The sequence below is a fragment of the Apus apus genome, chromosome 1, assembly GCF_020740795.1.
Source record: "Apus apus isolate bApuApu2 chromosome 1, bApuApu2.pri.cur, whole genome shotgun sequence".
Lineage (NCBI taxonomy): Eukaryota > Metazoa > Chordata > Aves > Apodiformes > Apodidae > Apus > Apus apus.
This window is the reverse complement of record NC_067282.1, coordinates 3,470,584-3,484,344: the sequence shown is the minus strand read 5'-3', so window position 1 is coordinate 3,484,344 and position 13,761 is coordinate 3,470,584. Positions and strand designations below refer to the sequence as shown.

Genomic DNA, 13,761 nt, shown 5'->3' with positions numbered 1-13,761 from the left:
TTGAATCTGAATTTTTGGGATTAAGGAAGGATGATCAGAAAACTCTGCATCTTGATCTGCTGCATGCTGTGCTCTCTCAGGGAGGCTGATTCACATGCTGATGACCTTAGCAGGAAGCAGCTGTGGGACTTCAGCAAGGTGATTTGTGGTGATGGGAGGGAACACGGTGCTGAACAACATGCCTTGACCCTACAGCTTCCTAGAATAGCAGGTTTTGGTGGTCGTCTTAATTCTAGAAACCTGGTGGGTTTTGGCTAGCACTTGGATAAAGGCACAAGACTGTCTATAGAGCTTCTTGGCTGCTCAGTAGTGACCATCAAGATGATTTTGAGCTTTTTAAGAACAGAGGGGAGATGCAACCCTCCTGACAAAGCAGTCTTGAGCTGAATAAAACATGCATACTGGCAGTCCATCCATCAGTGAAATCCGAGTTCTGCTGAATTTGCAGTTCATATTGTTGCTAATTTTATGATGTAGCTGCTCATCCCCCGGGACTGAAAGAAGCGACTCACTTGCTGCAGATGCTGACAGGGCTGTGCCTGATCAGCCTCTACTGCATTTGGAGCTGTTGCAAAACTGTGGGACCTACAGGAAAGCTGGGAAGGGACTTTTTTTTTAAGGGCATGCAACGATCGGACAAGAGGGCAGCGGTTTCAGGCTGGAAGAGGGGAGATTTAGATGAGATATTAGGAAGAAATGCTTCACTGTGAGGGTGGTGAGAGCCTGGCCCAGGTTGCCCACAGAAGCTGTGGCTGCCCCATCCCTGGCAGTGTTGAAGGGCAGGTTGGATGGGGCTTGGAGCAGCCTGGGCTGCTGGGAGGTGTCCCTGCTCATGCAGGGGGGGTTGGAACCAGATGATCTTTAAGGCAATTGCAGCAAGAACAACTGGCACGTAACAGGATAGGAACATCCATGCCCCAGAAGGACTTTGACAAAGATGTTGAGGAAAACCTTGCCGACTATTTCTGGTCCTGTTATTAACTCCTACTCCTAATTACATGGTGCCTTAAAATGGGCCTGCTACTGTAATAAGTGATGTTCTTGTATTTTATATCTTTTATTCAGCGGAGTAGAAATAGTTCACTTGGCTCATGGGCTTTATTTAACCGAGCACTGATGCCCAATTGTGTCCCAATATGTTGCAGAAACAGCAGATCCTTTGTACCCCTCCTATAAAGCTTTCTTTGCTGATGGACAATAAGTTTGATTGGGATGCTACTAAACGATGTGATAAAAGGCCTGATGGTACCTCTTAAAAACAAACTGCTGCCCATTAAATGAAACAACCATTCTTAATGGACTCCTGAATGCTCTGCAGCCCAATGGCACAAGTAAGGAAGTCTGGGAACACCAGGCACTCACTGCTCTTCCTTCTGTGCATACTGGGATTATGAACTAGGTACAATAAGACATTTTGTTAGGTGGTTTATAATTGTAAACACAGAGCTGATGATCTCCCAGGCAAGGAGGCTCTACTGTGAAATCTCAGTTAGGTGGAAACCCTAAGCTACCTTAAGGTTTTTCATTTTGCCTTTTAAATGAGCTGCTTTTAGAGCATTACATGGACCATAATTGAAGGAGTAATCATGGCAAACCTGAAGCAGATTTATGTGCAGTTCTCAAAATGTTTGTCTTTACTGATGCTAAATTAGCTCTGTCAGTTCTGGGTATCTGACTGTGCTTTCCTTGTCTCTTAATTCAGTTTGTCTGCAAAAAGCTCATGTTTGATGCAGAGCTTGTTCTGTCCTGGGAGAATTATTCATTCTTCCCTTTTCCCCAGCTTTGAAGAACCAAAACTGTAACGAAGCAATGTTGAAACTGAAGCAATCTTTGCTATTTCCTTTAATTGAAAACTACTGCCAGTATGAAAATCCTGGCTGGCAATTAAGGGAATGTGACAGCTTTGCCAGTCATTACATAAATACTATGGAGCACATGGCTTCCTACTTCATTAGCTGCAGTGAACACAATGGGGCTACAGACAGGAGCCAGCCCTGCTCTGCTGATGGAAGTTTGCATTTCCAATTAGTGCTGAACTGTTGCAGCATTTCCCCCCTCAGCCTAATTGAGGCTCTTGGATGGCTTCATCGTTCAACGATGCCTGTCTTGTTGTCTTGCTGTTCAGTTTCCCAGAGGGAAAGGAGTTGGATGAGTTTTGCTCTGAAGAACACCCGTTTCTTCTTTGCAGGGCTCCGTCAGAAAATCTCAACCTTTTTACAGGTTGACACAAACTTCCTGCTGTTTACACACAGTGGCTTTTTGCTAACCACTGCCTTATGGTGTCCTCTGTGATTTGTGGGATGTTGTTGACTTGACCTGGCAATGTCCTAGTTTTCTGACATACTTCTTACCCCTGCTCCCGTTGCAGGCACTTTGTTAAATGACATTTGCCATTTAGGATAGGTGCTGTGTTTTCACAGATACCTCTGCCTGTGTAAGATATAACTGTGTTGTATTGGGAATAATTGCACGTTAGGGGATAGCAGGGCTTCATTCTGAGCCCTGTGCTCTCAGTTTACCTTCTGGCTTGGGAACTTTTGAATGGAAAAATGATTAATGATTCGGCTGCTTTCAGTTGCTCTGGCTGCTAATGTGCAGTTTGGAATTAGAGCCAAGTAACTTAGGTGGGGAGAGTAGGGAGAGTGTGTTTAACTCTGTGTTTTAATAAATTTTCTTTATGCTGCATCTAATAATTTCCTTTGGAACACAGATTTCCTCCAGGAAACCTGCTTGTATGGGCTTTGGGTATGCTTTAGCATAAGAGGCCTTTATTTTTCCCACCCTGCTTAGCAAGCTCTGACTTCAGCCACTTGTTCTGTTCAAGCCCTGCCTTCCTGTGAGCAAAAGTGGAACCAGAGCCAAGGCTGCTCCGTTCCCTGCTGGAAAATGGAGCCTGTCCTGACATCTGCAACAGTCAACTTGCTTGTTCAGGCATGTAGCTGGGGGAAGGGAGACAGCACTTCTGGATATGAGGAAATAAGGAGGATGATTTGTGAGTTGAGAGCTTTTAAAAATTATACTCTTGGTTCCTTCTGGCTCAGCTTGGATCTTTCTTTTTTTTTCTTTCTTTCTTTATTTTTTTTAATACAGATGCATTTTATTTCTCCTGGGCTGTTTAAAAGCACTGCTAGAATAGGGTAAGTGCTTGGTCAAAATGAGTAGGCTGCTGCTCAGGGATGGGAACAGCTGGAGCTGGTCTCTGCAGCTCTCACAGCTTTAGCTACCTGACTAGAGCACAAGTAAAGTGAGTTCCTGGTGTACTCCAGGTGCTTGAGCTTAGCTGGCATTGACTGCAAAATGTTTGAGACTGCCAGTTTTTCATGGAACAGCTGAAGGTAAGTCTAAACATGACAATTTAAACTGGTTTTGCCCCTCTGCACTATTGGATTCAAGCCTAATCTGGTGGAAAGGGCTTGACCTGCCTCAATGCTACTGAAAACCCTCCATGTGTCTGGGTTACTGTCACAGCAGTCATGCATGGGCCAACCCCCTGGAGGCTGGTGCAAGCTGGGCCTTGGTTATTTAAAACAAAACAGAAAGAAGCTTCCTTAACTTGAGTGAAAGGAGAACTCTGCTCTGTTGCTAGGAGTCGAGGGGTTATAATTAGTCTGTTCTTCTTCAGAAGTGTCTCTGTGCAGTACGAGGGGTTAGCAGGGATATCTGCCCAGAGAGAGATTTTGCAGCTCTCCTGCCCAGGTGCAGTGCCTGCTGTGGTGGTGTCCATGTCCTCCTGAAAAAATAAGGGCTGTGGAATCCCACCTAGCAGCCCCTGGTTTTAGCCCAAACAGCTGGAGTTGAACTAAAGGCTTATTTATTTATTTTTTTTTTTTAAAGACCCACCAGTCTTTTGGCTTTTAAAATTCCAAGTCATGGAGTTCTCCAGCATTGCTGGGGAGTTGTAACTGGTCAGTCATCCTTTATGTCTAGCACTGTGGAAATAATGCTGGCAGTGGAGCAAGGCTGTAACCTGTAGTTGGCCATCTGCCATGAGAATGGCTCTCCCACCCCTCACACCCACCCACTCTGGCTGTAGCACTGGATGCATTCTCTTCTAGATAAGCTCTTTTTTTTTTTTTTTTCTAAGTGATTTAATTATTATTCCATTTAATTTAGAGATTTCATCTGCATCTCTGGGTGTTGGCAGCAACTGCAGGGGTCTAACAGGTAAATTCTAAAGATAGATGAGCAAACAGTGCTGTTTTTTAAGTCTTCATTTATTAGAACTTTATGAAACCCCCCCCTTTTTTTTTTTTTTAAATTCACATGTGAATGTTGGGTCTGGGCTGATGCATTGATGGCCCTTGCTTTATTTATTTTTTTAATTGGCACACTTGCACAGCACTCAGGTGTAGAGTAACTGGCTGGGGAGACAGCTGGATGCTACGGTTACTGGTTGTGTTTTTTTTTTTTTAATCACCTCTAAATGTGACAGTCTGTCCTCCCTCAGGGTGTGTTGCCCTTTTCTGTGACAGCAGACAGTGTCCCAGATCCCATTCACTGGTGGGTGGAGGGAAGGGACACTTCTTGCCTCTTCTGCAGGTAGGACATGTGTGGGGTTCCTTTCCTTCAGTGTGTCTGAGACTTAGTCCCATGCAAAGTGATGAAAGAAATAACAGATGAGTGTCTTCTTCATCCTGTGTCAAAACCCAGCTGGTAAACTGTGCCGTTAATTTTTCTGTTGGGATTTGGATGAAAGTGTGACACCTGGGGGGGAATCTGCTGCTTGCAATATGTTTGAACAGAGCAGGGGGTTGGCCCCTGCCTCTTCCCTCCTTCCCACCTCCCACCAGGGCAGTGTAAGGAGGAAGAAGGAGATTTTAACTCTGTGCACACAACTGATCTCTAGGCATGGGATGGAGGGTCCAGGGATACTGGTGCAGAGATAAAATGCTTGTTCTGATCAGGATCAACTCAATTAAAGGTCAAGACTCCTCCTGCCTTTTTTTTTTGGTGAGCAAGACACTCCTTCCTCACCCTGGCAACAACAGAAAAACAGCTTCTTGGGAAAAACTGAGGTTTCCTTCTGGTAGTAGGAAGAGAGGGGGGAAAAACAGTTGCTGAGCATCTCCCTCCCTCCTCTCTTGTTTAATATAGTTTATTCATCTGTAAGTTGTAGTGAGTAACTTACAGCTACTGTCTTGCCAGACTACATGAATTATAGATGGCTCTTTTATGAGTTTTCATGTTGACTCCAGCAATTAGTATGCGTTGGACATAGTTATCTTTATGGCATCTGCTGTAGCGTAGGTTTCAGCTCTTCTGACTTTCAAATTGCTTTCTGTTTTAGCAATCAGTCATCTGCCTGTCTTGCTAAGGAATGCAAAGAAAACATGACCAGCTTGATAGAAACTTAAGAGTTCAGCCCGGAGCAGCAGGTCTGAAATGATGTGGTTTACCAGAAGGAAAAATGACATAAATAGAGGATCTTTGTTCCTTTTTTGTTTTTTCCTTCTCACGTGAGTGTGTGTTACACACAGTAGTGCCAGAAGGTTCTACATATGTTGGGGTCCTGCTCCTCTAGATGAACGGCTCAGGAGCTTGTGCCTGTTTCACAGTCAAACTACAGGCACGAACGTCATGATTTTGAGCCATATCTACTTCATGCAGATCTGCAGGCCTGCATGGATCTTGGGATGTCTCTGTGCTCTGGACTCTTGGATGCTGCTGTTGGCATCTGTGGGTGCTGTCTTCTGTTTGATGCCTCCACCTGCTCTGTCTTGGAACCTCCATGTGGTTTCCTGAGTCTCTTGTCCCCGTGTGTGTGGTTGTCTGGCACTCCTTCCTTTTTTGCAGAAGGGTTTTGTGGGTTTGAAAGGAGAGTTTCAGGTCTGCTGGTCGACTCTGTTGAGGCTGGGGTGAACTCATTTAGCTAATGGCCTTCAAAAGCTGAGGGGGAGGTGCAGGGAAGGCCACCACAACTTAACTTCTGGTAGTCACAGGTTGCAGCACGTAATAAAACTTGTCATCACTACTGTGTGCTGAAACAACTCAAACTTCCAGTACTCCCAAATGGCTGCAGAAACAATAGTCTTACCTCATGACTGTGACTTCCTAGTGGTGTCTGTGGGGTTTGGGTTGAGTGCTGGCATGTTAATATATATATAGTAGTTGAGAGTAATTGTGTCTGCAGCTAAAATGTTTTCCTTCTTCTGACGCCAGCTGAAAAGTTTATGTGCTGTTTCATTGCTTCCCCTGTTCACTTAATCATACTGTGGAAACACAAGATGAATTTCTCAAAGCAGAGTCGTGCTGCTGTGCAGAAGGAAGTGCCTGGGCCTGGTGTTGCTTTGCATTCCTGTCGGGATGGATCGGGCTGAGCAGAGTGACTCACTTCAGTGAGTGGTGCTGACGTTATGCTGGCTGGTGAAGAACTGCCTGGTGCTCTGAATTTGAGTGGAGGCTACACAAGGGGGGTTGTTTAAAGCCTGCTCACATGTCGGTTGTCAGGAGCTTGTAGGAATTCTCTTCTTCCTGAAGCAGTCAGCTGGGCTACGCTGAGGGAGATGGTCGTGCTCCCCTGGCCACACTCTCCAGTCACTCAGTATGGACCTTACAGGGGATAACTTCTGTAGAACCCGTCCCTTAGTTTTGTGGGTTGGAGGATTTCTCGCACCCCCCAGTCTCCGAGCTCATTACATAGCTCTTGTGCCTCCAAACACTAGACTTAAATGAGGAGAAAGATCTGAGGTCTTGAGTGATGGGGAGGAAAGGAGAGGCTGTACTACAAGCATTGTCTGCACTGAAGTTGCAGTGATCGGGTGCAGAATAACATTGTTTGTTAAGCTATGTAACCTCTCAGGAGTTGCACATTCAGGGAATAATGTAAGATAAAGAAGTGCTGGTCCAGCCAGTGTTTCTAGCCTTGCAGTAGAACTGTGCTCTATCCATTCCAACGAAAGGGTTTTGAAAAACCCTCTTATGCTGAAGAAATTGTGAGCAGATGTCCCTGGGGTTTTGCTCTGGTGGAACTGAGGGTGGGGATGCCTGACATCCAGAGGTTTCTTTTCTTAGGTTTTCATTTTGGTTTTCATTTACTTACATTCTTTTTCCTTGCCTCAGCACTAGGCCAGCCTCTGCCTGTAATCTGGGGGAGTTTTCATCCCCTTATCATTTAATTTTCTTACTGCTCTGTTCTCTTGCTTGTGTCACCTTCTGGTCCGATGGTGCATCCGTTCCCCAATGCAATAAACTTTACTCTGTCCCCTGCTTAGTCCCATGCTTCAGACAGCAAGTAGCAAGCACCAGTTCCCACCTCTCTGCTCAGTGGAAGAGGGACCCAGTGATGAGGCAGCCTCCCCTGCTATTTCAGTCATGCCTGCAGCTCCAGGGAGTCTGGGCTGGTGGGGGAATCTTTGGATGCACCTTTATTCAGCCCCCTGTAGGAGTAAACCAGGGTGTTAGTGCAGCAAATGTGGTGCCCACTCCTGGGCAGGGCTGTTTGGCAGGCACAGAGCTGCTAACATTCATTTTCCTTCTGCTTCCCTATTTGCAGCATGTTCCTAGCTCCCTCCCAGCAGTTTGCTTTCTCATGCTTGAATAAGAAGAAATGCAAAGAGTGCAGCTCTTCAGTAGCACTTCTGCTTATGTCATTTCCAAAGCTTTAGCTGTGCCAGTTCAGTACCAGCCCCTGACACTGTGATGTGCAAAACCTGTCAGTGAGGCCTCAGCATCTTCAGGTTGCACAAGATACGTGATCAGCAATGGCTGCCAAGTTTACCAGTTGGGTTTTAATTTAGACTTTTTTTTCCACTGCTTAAATAGGGAGAGTAGTCGTTTGCACCACATCATGGCTGGCACTCCAGCTGTCACTTAGATCTGCTCTGGTTTATACTGAAGAATGGCGTGGAGGCTGGAGCACGAGTGGTGGGAGATTCGCAGGGCACATGCCAGAACACACCCAGACAAATGCACAGCTCATTTTCCCCCACCCCTCCCAAACGCCAAAACTGTCCCACTGTTAAAATCCATACCCCAAATGCTGATCTGAAATTTAAAACAGTTGTGTTGGGAGGAAGCAGGGCTGGGGTCAAACCTGTTACAGAGCTCCTTGTGTGTGAAGGTTTGTCCGAAGCTGTATGAGCTGTGCAATAGAATTATAGAATGGTGAAGGTTGGAAGGGATCTTAAAGATCATCAGGTTCCAACCCCCCTGCCATGAGCAGGGACACCTCCCACCAGCCCAGGCTGCACAAGCCTCATCCAACCTGCCCTTCAACACCTCCAGGGAGGGGGCAGCCACAGCCTCCCTGGGCAACCTGTTCCAGTGCCTTCCTGCCCTGATGGGGAAGAATTTCCTCCTGATGTCTGACATAAATCTCCTCTCTTTCATCTTAAAGCCATCACCCCTTGTCCTATCACTGTCCTCTCTGGTGAAAAGCCCCTCCCCAGCTTTCCTGGAGCCCCTTCAGGCACTGGAAGGTGCTCTAAGGTCTCCCTGGAGCCTTCTCTTCTCCAGGCTGAACAGCCCCACCTCCCTCAGCCTGTCTCCAGAGCAGAGCTGCTCCAGCCCTTGGATCATCTCTGTGGCCCTCCTCTGGCCTCTCTCCAACAGCTCCATGTCCTTCCTGTGCTGAGGGTCCCAGAGCTGGACACAGGTGAGGTCTTACGAGAGCAGAGTAGAGGGCTAGAATTGCCTCCCTGGCCCTGCTGGCCACACTTGTTTGGATGCAGCCTGCCCTCTCCTTTGACAACACGTGTGAAGAAAGTGGGAACCAAAAAGTGAAGAAGGTGGAGCTGCAGACCCACCATGGCTTGGTTGGCAAAAGCTAAGGAACTGCTGCTCTCAGCAAAGCCCAAGATGTTGCAGCTGAAGGCCTTGCAGGCAGCATTTGCCTTTCTGAACACCCTGCAGCTGCAAGAACAGCATGCCCTGCGGTCCAGATCTTTCCAGTTAACACTGAGCATCAGTAGCTTGGCTGAAGAGGGCTTTGAAGGTTGGCAGGACAGCAATTGTGTGGTTGTGGGACTGTTGTGTGGTTGTGGGATCTGTTTGGAGTGTGTCCCAGCGTGGTTCCTCTGAGTCCAGCCTGTGGAAAAGCAGCTCCCTGGAAGCCAGCAGCAATCTTGGCTTTGTAACCAAACTTCTCACTTGCAGAGAGCAAACTGCTTTTGACTTTCTGCCACCCAATAATTCTCCCGGAGTGAAACATGTTTTCTTGCTGCTTATGAAATTTGTGAATTGAACTGCTTTTCCCACCCAAACAGAAACTGCTCCTGCTTTGGTCTTTGTTCTGCAGTTAACTCCCAACTTTTTTTTTTTTTAGAACCTAATGCAAACAAATTCCAGTTTCCAGAAAGATCTTGCTGCAGCCAGAGCTGAGTCTGGACTAATACTGTTGAACATGCTCCTTGTTGCAGAATAACCTATTACCCTGTTCCAAAACTTCTGCCTTTAAATCTGCACAGCAGGGATTATTTACTTAAGGCTTTCTGTGGGTGTCAGGGATCTAGCTTGCTCTGACCCTTCCAACAGAACATAATGCAACCCACTTGCTGGTGATTTGGATTCCTCCTGAAGTGTGCTGCTACCCTGGAAAGGCCAGGGCAGCTTGGGTGAGCTGGGTACAGCTCTGCAGCTTCCCAGCCAGCTCTGACTCTGCACCAGTTCAGCAGCTTTGAGCAAAGGAGCCTGAGCAGCTGCATCAAAACTCTTGGACTGCAAACTTCAGTCTTTCTGCATCTTGCTGTGCTGGAGACTGATACAAACCTCTTGACGTAGTTTTCAGTAGAACTAGAATGGATCTGAGAGGTCTTACGAGCTTGGCAACTCATTGCCTCCTATCTGATATCCTTCCTATCTTGTTTTTTTTCCACTCTGCCTCCCCACCCTACACTTCTGCTCCATGGGTTTTTGTGAGAATTGGCTGTATCCTGAAACGGGCTTTTCTTGATGGTCAATAACTCAAACGCTTGAAAATTGTCTTAACAGAAACAAATGGAAGCCTGAGTAGAATTTGTTGTGCTGAGACTTGGCCCCTGTTCCTATAAGGTTACAGGCTAGTCTGCAAATTCCTGCTTGTGTTTTATTTGACAGTGTGTGACTCCAGTTTCCAAAACCCAAATTCTTATGTCTTTCCTTTTTTCCCCGTTCCTAGTAACGGCCTCCCCAGCTGAAGATGTCTAACAATGGAGTTGAAGCAGAAGACAAACCACCTGCTCCTCCGATGAGAAATACCAGCACTATGATTGGATCAGGAAGCAAAGATGCTGGGACTTTGAATCATGGCTCCAAACCTTTGCCTCCCAACCCAGAGGAAAAGAAAAGAAAGGACCGATTTTACCGATCTATTTTACCAGGAGATAAAAGTACAGTATTTTGTCTCTTCTTAATAAACTTCTTGTCTCAATGTTGCTCTGAGTGACCTTGGTTAAACACCTGATGCTTAGTAATGTTTTAGGTTTTAGAAAATACAGTGTGTTTGTTTCCTGCACAGATGTCTTGGGTCATTTTGGGGAGGGACTTTTTACCAGGGGGTAATGGTTTTCAACTGGAAGAGGGGAGATTTGGGTTAGACATTAGGAAAGAATTCTTTACTGCTAGGCTGGAGAGGCACTGGAACAGTTTGCCCAGGGAGGCTGTGATGCCCTCTCCCTGAAGTGTTCAAGGCCAGGCTGGATAGGGCTTTGTGCACCCTGGTCTAGTGGGAGGTGTCCCTGCCCTTGCTGGGGGGGTGGAACTAGATGATCATCTAGGTCCCTTCCAACCCAAACCTTTATATGATTCTATGATTTTGGGGTACATAAGGTGCTGGCTGTAGGTATAGATTTTTTCCCTAGTGTATAATCCTGCCACAGTTAATCCATCCTGCTTATTCTGTTTGTTTTGTGCTTCCCCTCCCCCACCTTAAGTTATGAGAATAATGTCCCTGAAACCTGGGACTATCTCAGCCACTTCCCAGCCTGACTTGTCCTTAGTGATCTTGAAAAACACACTTTCTTGTACCAATGACAAGCTGGCCAATTAAAGCTGGCACTGGCAGTTCTTTTGCTGGAGAGCAGGGGGAGGTATTTTCTTGTTTGTTGTTCTAAATAGCAAATAATTTGAGTTAAGCATGACTAACAGGCCATCTCCTGCCAGGCATGTCATATGTTACTGCATGGTCACTTTACTCTGTTCTACTGCCTGTTTGGGTCAGGCATGGTCTACTTGCTGTAAAGAATTATCTGTTACTGCAAATTCTTGCACATTTCTTGTGAAGTGAAGGAATTTTCTCCTGTTACAGGGACTGTAACAGATGGAAATGGAGATAGGAACTGTGAACTGTACATGAAATTCTAATTTTTAAGATTAGGATATTTGAGAAACCTCTCTCTCATGTGAATCTTTTGGAGTCGTATATGGGGAAAAAAAAATGTGCTGGTTTCTTTTTATATCTGACCTATTTTTTGGAGTTCCTCTTTCTGATGCATGAGCTTTTTGTAGAGTATGCATTGCACTGGTATCTGGATTGTGATATTTAAAGTCAAGCCTGGGTTTCTTCAGCTTCCTGGACTTCAGAAGGGAGGTTGCCTCCTTGATTTTTATTCTCCAAAAGACTAATTGGAGTGATACTTCCACTAATTTAAATAAGCACAATCTAGATTCATTTTCTGCAAAGTATTGCAGCATTCATTATTATTATTGTTCTGTGATGCCTTCAGCAACTTGAACAAGCATGGATTTTTGATTCTGCAATCCATAAGCCCATGAACTCCATGTTAAAAGTTTGCCAGATCTGGGTGAGGACTTGGTATGAGTATTACTCTTAAAGAGCTGCAGGATTTTTGTGTTGGCTTCCTTAAGGGAGAGGGGTTTTCAATCTCTGGGCTCAACAGCTGCAGAAAACAAATTCACCTGGAATTTATAAAAGAGTAAAAGAAGAACAGCCTGAAATGCTGGTTTGAACTGGATTTTAAAGGAGAGCTGCAAAAATGAATGGTTTGGGTGAAATCAGCAGACAGGCTGTCACTGATGTGAAGATGCCTGTGTTTGCTGAAGATTGGCCAATGTGGCAGATGCTTCAGGACATGAGAGATTTTTGTTTAGCCAAGCCCAGCAGAGCCTTCTGTTGCAACACACCTGCCTGAACAAGAATGGTTGCTTCTGTCCCCTAATTCCTGTTGAGCAAAAAATACCTTTAACACTGTCACCTTCACTTCAGATTTGTTGATTTTCATCTTATAGAAACTTCTTCTCATCTCATAAAAACAACTGAATTCCCAGTACCTCCTGCTGCTGAAATGTTAATCAAATTCCCAGATATTCAGATGCCTCTCTTTGTTTTGTGCCTGAAATTATTTGGGTGTTATCTGTTAGTCTGGCTTGACCAAAAGGGGAGTTGATTTCCATTCAGTTAGAGGAATGTAGCCCAGGGGGCCAACCACATCCTGGGCTGCATCAACAGAAGTGTGGCCAGCAGGGCCAGGGAGGGGATTCTGCCCCTCTGCTCTGCTCTGGTGAGACCCCCGTGGGGTGTTGTGTCCAGCTCTGGAGCTCTCAGCACAGGAGAGACATGGAGCTGTTGGAGAGGGGCCAGAGAAGGGCCATGGAGATGATGGGAGGGCTGGAGCAGCTCTGCTCTGGAGACAGGCTGGGGAAGTTGGGTTGTTCAGCCTGGAGAAGGCACCAGGGAGATCTTTGAACACCTTCCAATACCTGAAAGGGGCCTATGAGAAGGCTGGGGAAGAGCTGTTCACAAGGGCATGTAAGGATAGGACAAGGGGTAATGGTTTCATGCTAGAAAAGGGTAGATTGAGGTTGGACATTGGGAAGAAGCTCTTTAATATGAGGGTGCTGGATGACTGGAACAGGTTGCCTAGAGAGATGGTGGAGACCCCATCCCTGGAGATATTAAAGGTCAGGCTTGATGGGGCTCTGAGCAACCTGATCCAGTATGAGATGTTCACATTGTAGGGGGGTTGGACTAGATGACCTTTAGAGGTCCCTTCCAACCCAAGACATTCTGTGATTCTATGAAACTAAGATAATTGGGAGACCATTCACCATTTCAGGGGTATGAAGAGAACACGGGTCATAAATGCAGAAAAATCTCTCCCTGTTTCTATATGGCAGTGCAGCCACACTGAACGTCTCTTCCTGTGTGTTGAATATGAACTGAAAGCTGGAATGTTGATGTGACTGAGATCATTATATTAATCATTCCCTCCAGAACTGGTTTTCTTGCTCAGCGTAGCTGAGGCTTGTTCTGGCTATTATCTCCTGCTTTGGGTAAGTTAGCAGTCATCTCAGTTTGCTGGTTGAATGGATACTGGAACTGCTGGTTGCAGAGTAGTTAGTTGGGATTTGGGTGTGCAGCAGGCAGCTTGGGCTGTCTGAATGGAGAAATAACAAAAACCACAAGTGTTTTGTCTTCTGGATAGCAACTTAATGCCCTCAAGCTTTTTTAGGGATACCTTCAAATCTCCTGTGGCAGTTGTCCTGGTTTTGCATCAGCCATGCAGCTCTCCTGCATAGTGGTGCTAGTAGAGGTGTCCTCTTCTTCCTCACCTGAGTGATGGGCTTCTAAGCTGACTGAGACCTCACTCTGATCTTGCAGAGAGAACTGTAGAACAAGTTGCCTCAAATGGCTTGCTCTGCATCTCTTTTCCTCTTGCTTTCCACCCACCTCTAGTGCATGCAGCCTTTTCTGTATACCTGCTGGATGCAGCTGCTTGCTCCTTTTCTGGCAGGCCTCTGTGCTGCAGATGCTCACCATCTGCTAACCAACAGCTGCTTCTGTCTCCTTCTAGCTCCCCCACTCTGTGGTGGCTCCTCCAGCATTGC

At 46.1% G+C, this 13,761-nt stretch overlaps 1 protein-coding gene across 8 annotated transcripts in view; it reads left to right on the top strand.

Annotated features, from left to right (window-relative positions):
* The window catches only part of PAK1 (p21 (RAC1) activated kinase 1), an 81,050-nt gene that overhangs the window by 32,505 nt on the left and 34,784 nt on the right, over positions 1 to 13,761 (top strand). For 7 of the 8 annotated variants that reach the window (XM_051608727.1, XM_051608725.1, XM_051608729.1 and 4 more), the window contains one exon: positions 10,094 to 10,304. In XM_051608727.1, the coding sequence (XP_051464687.1) occupies positions 10,115 to 10,304 (190 nt within the window). In that variant the 5' untranslated portion in view covers positions 10,094 to 10,114. Of the gene's footprint in view, positions 1 to 3,118; positions 3,138 to 10,093; positions 10,305 to 13,761 lie in introns of those variants that run through there. The other variant, XM_051608732.1, reaches the window with a different exon arrangement.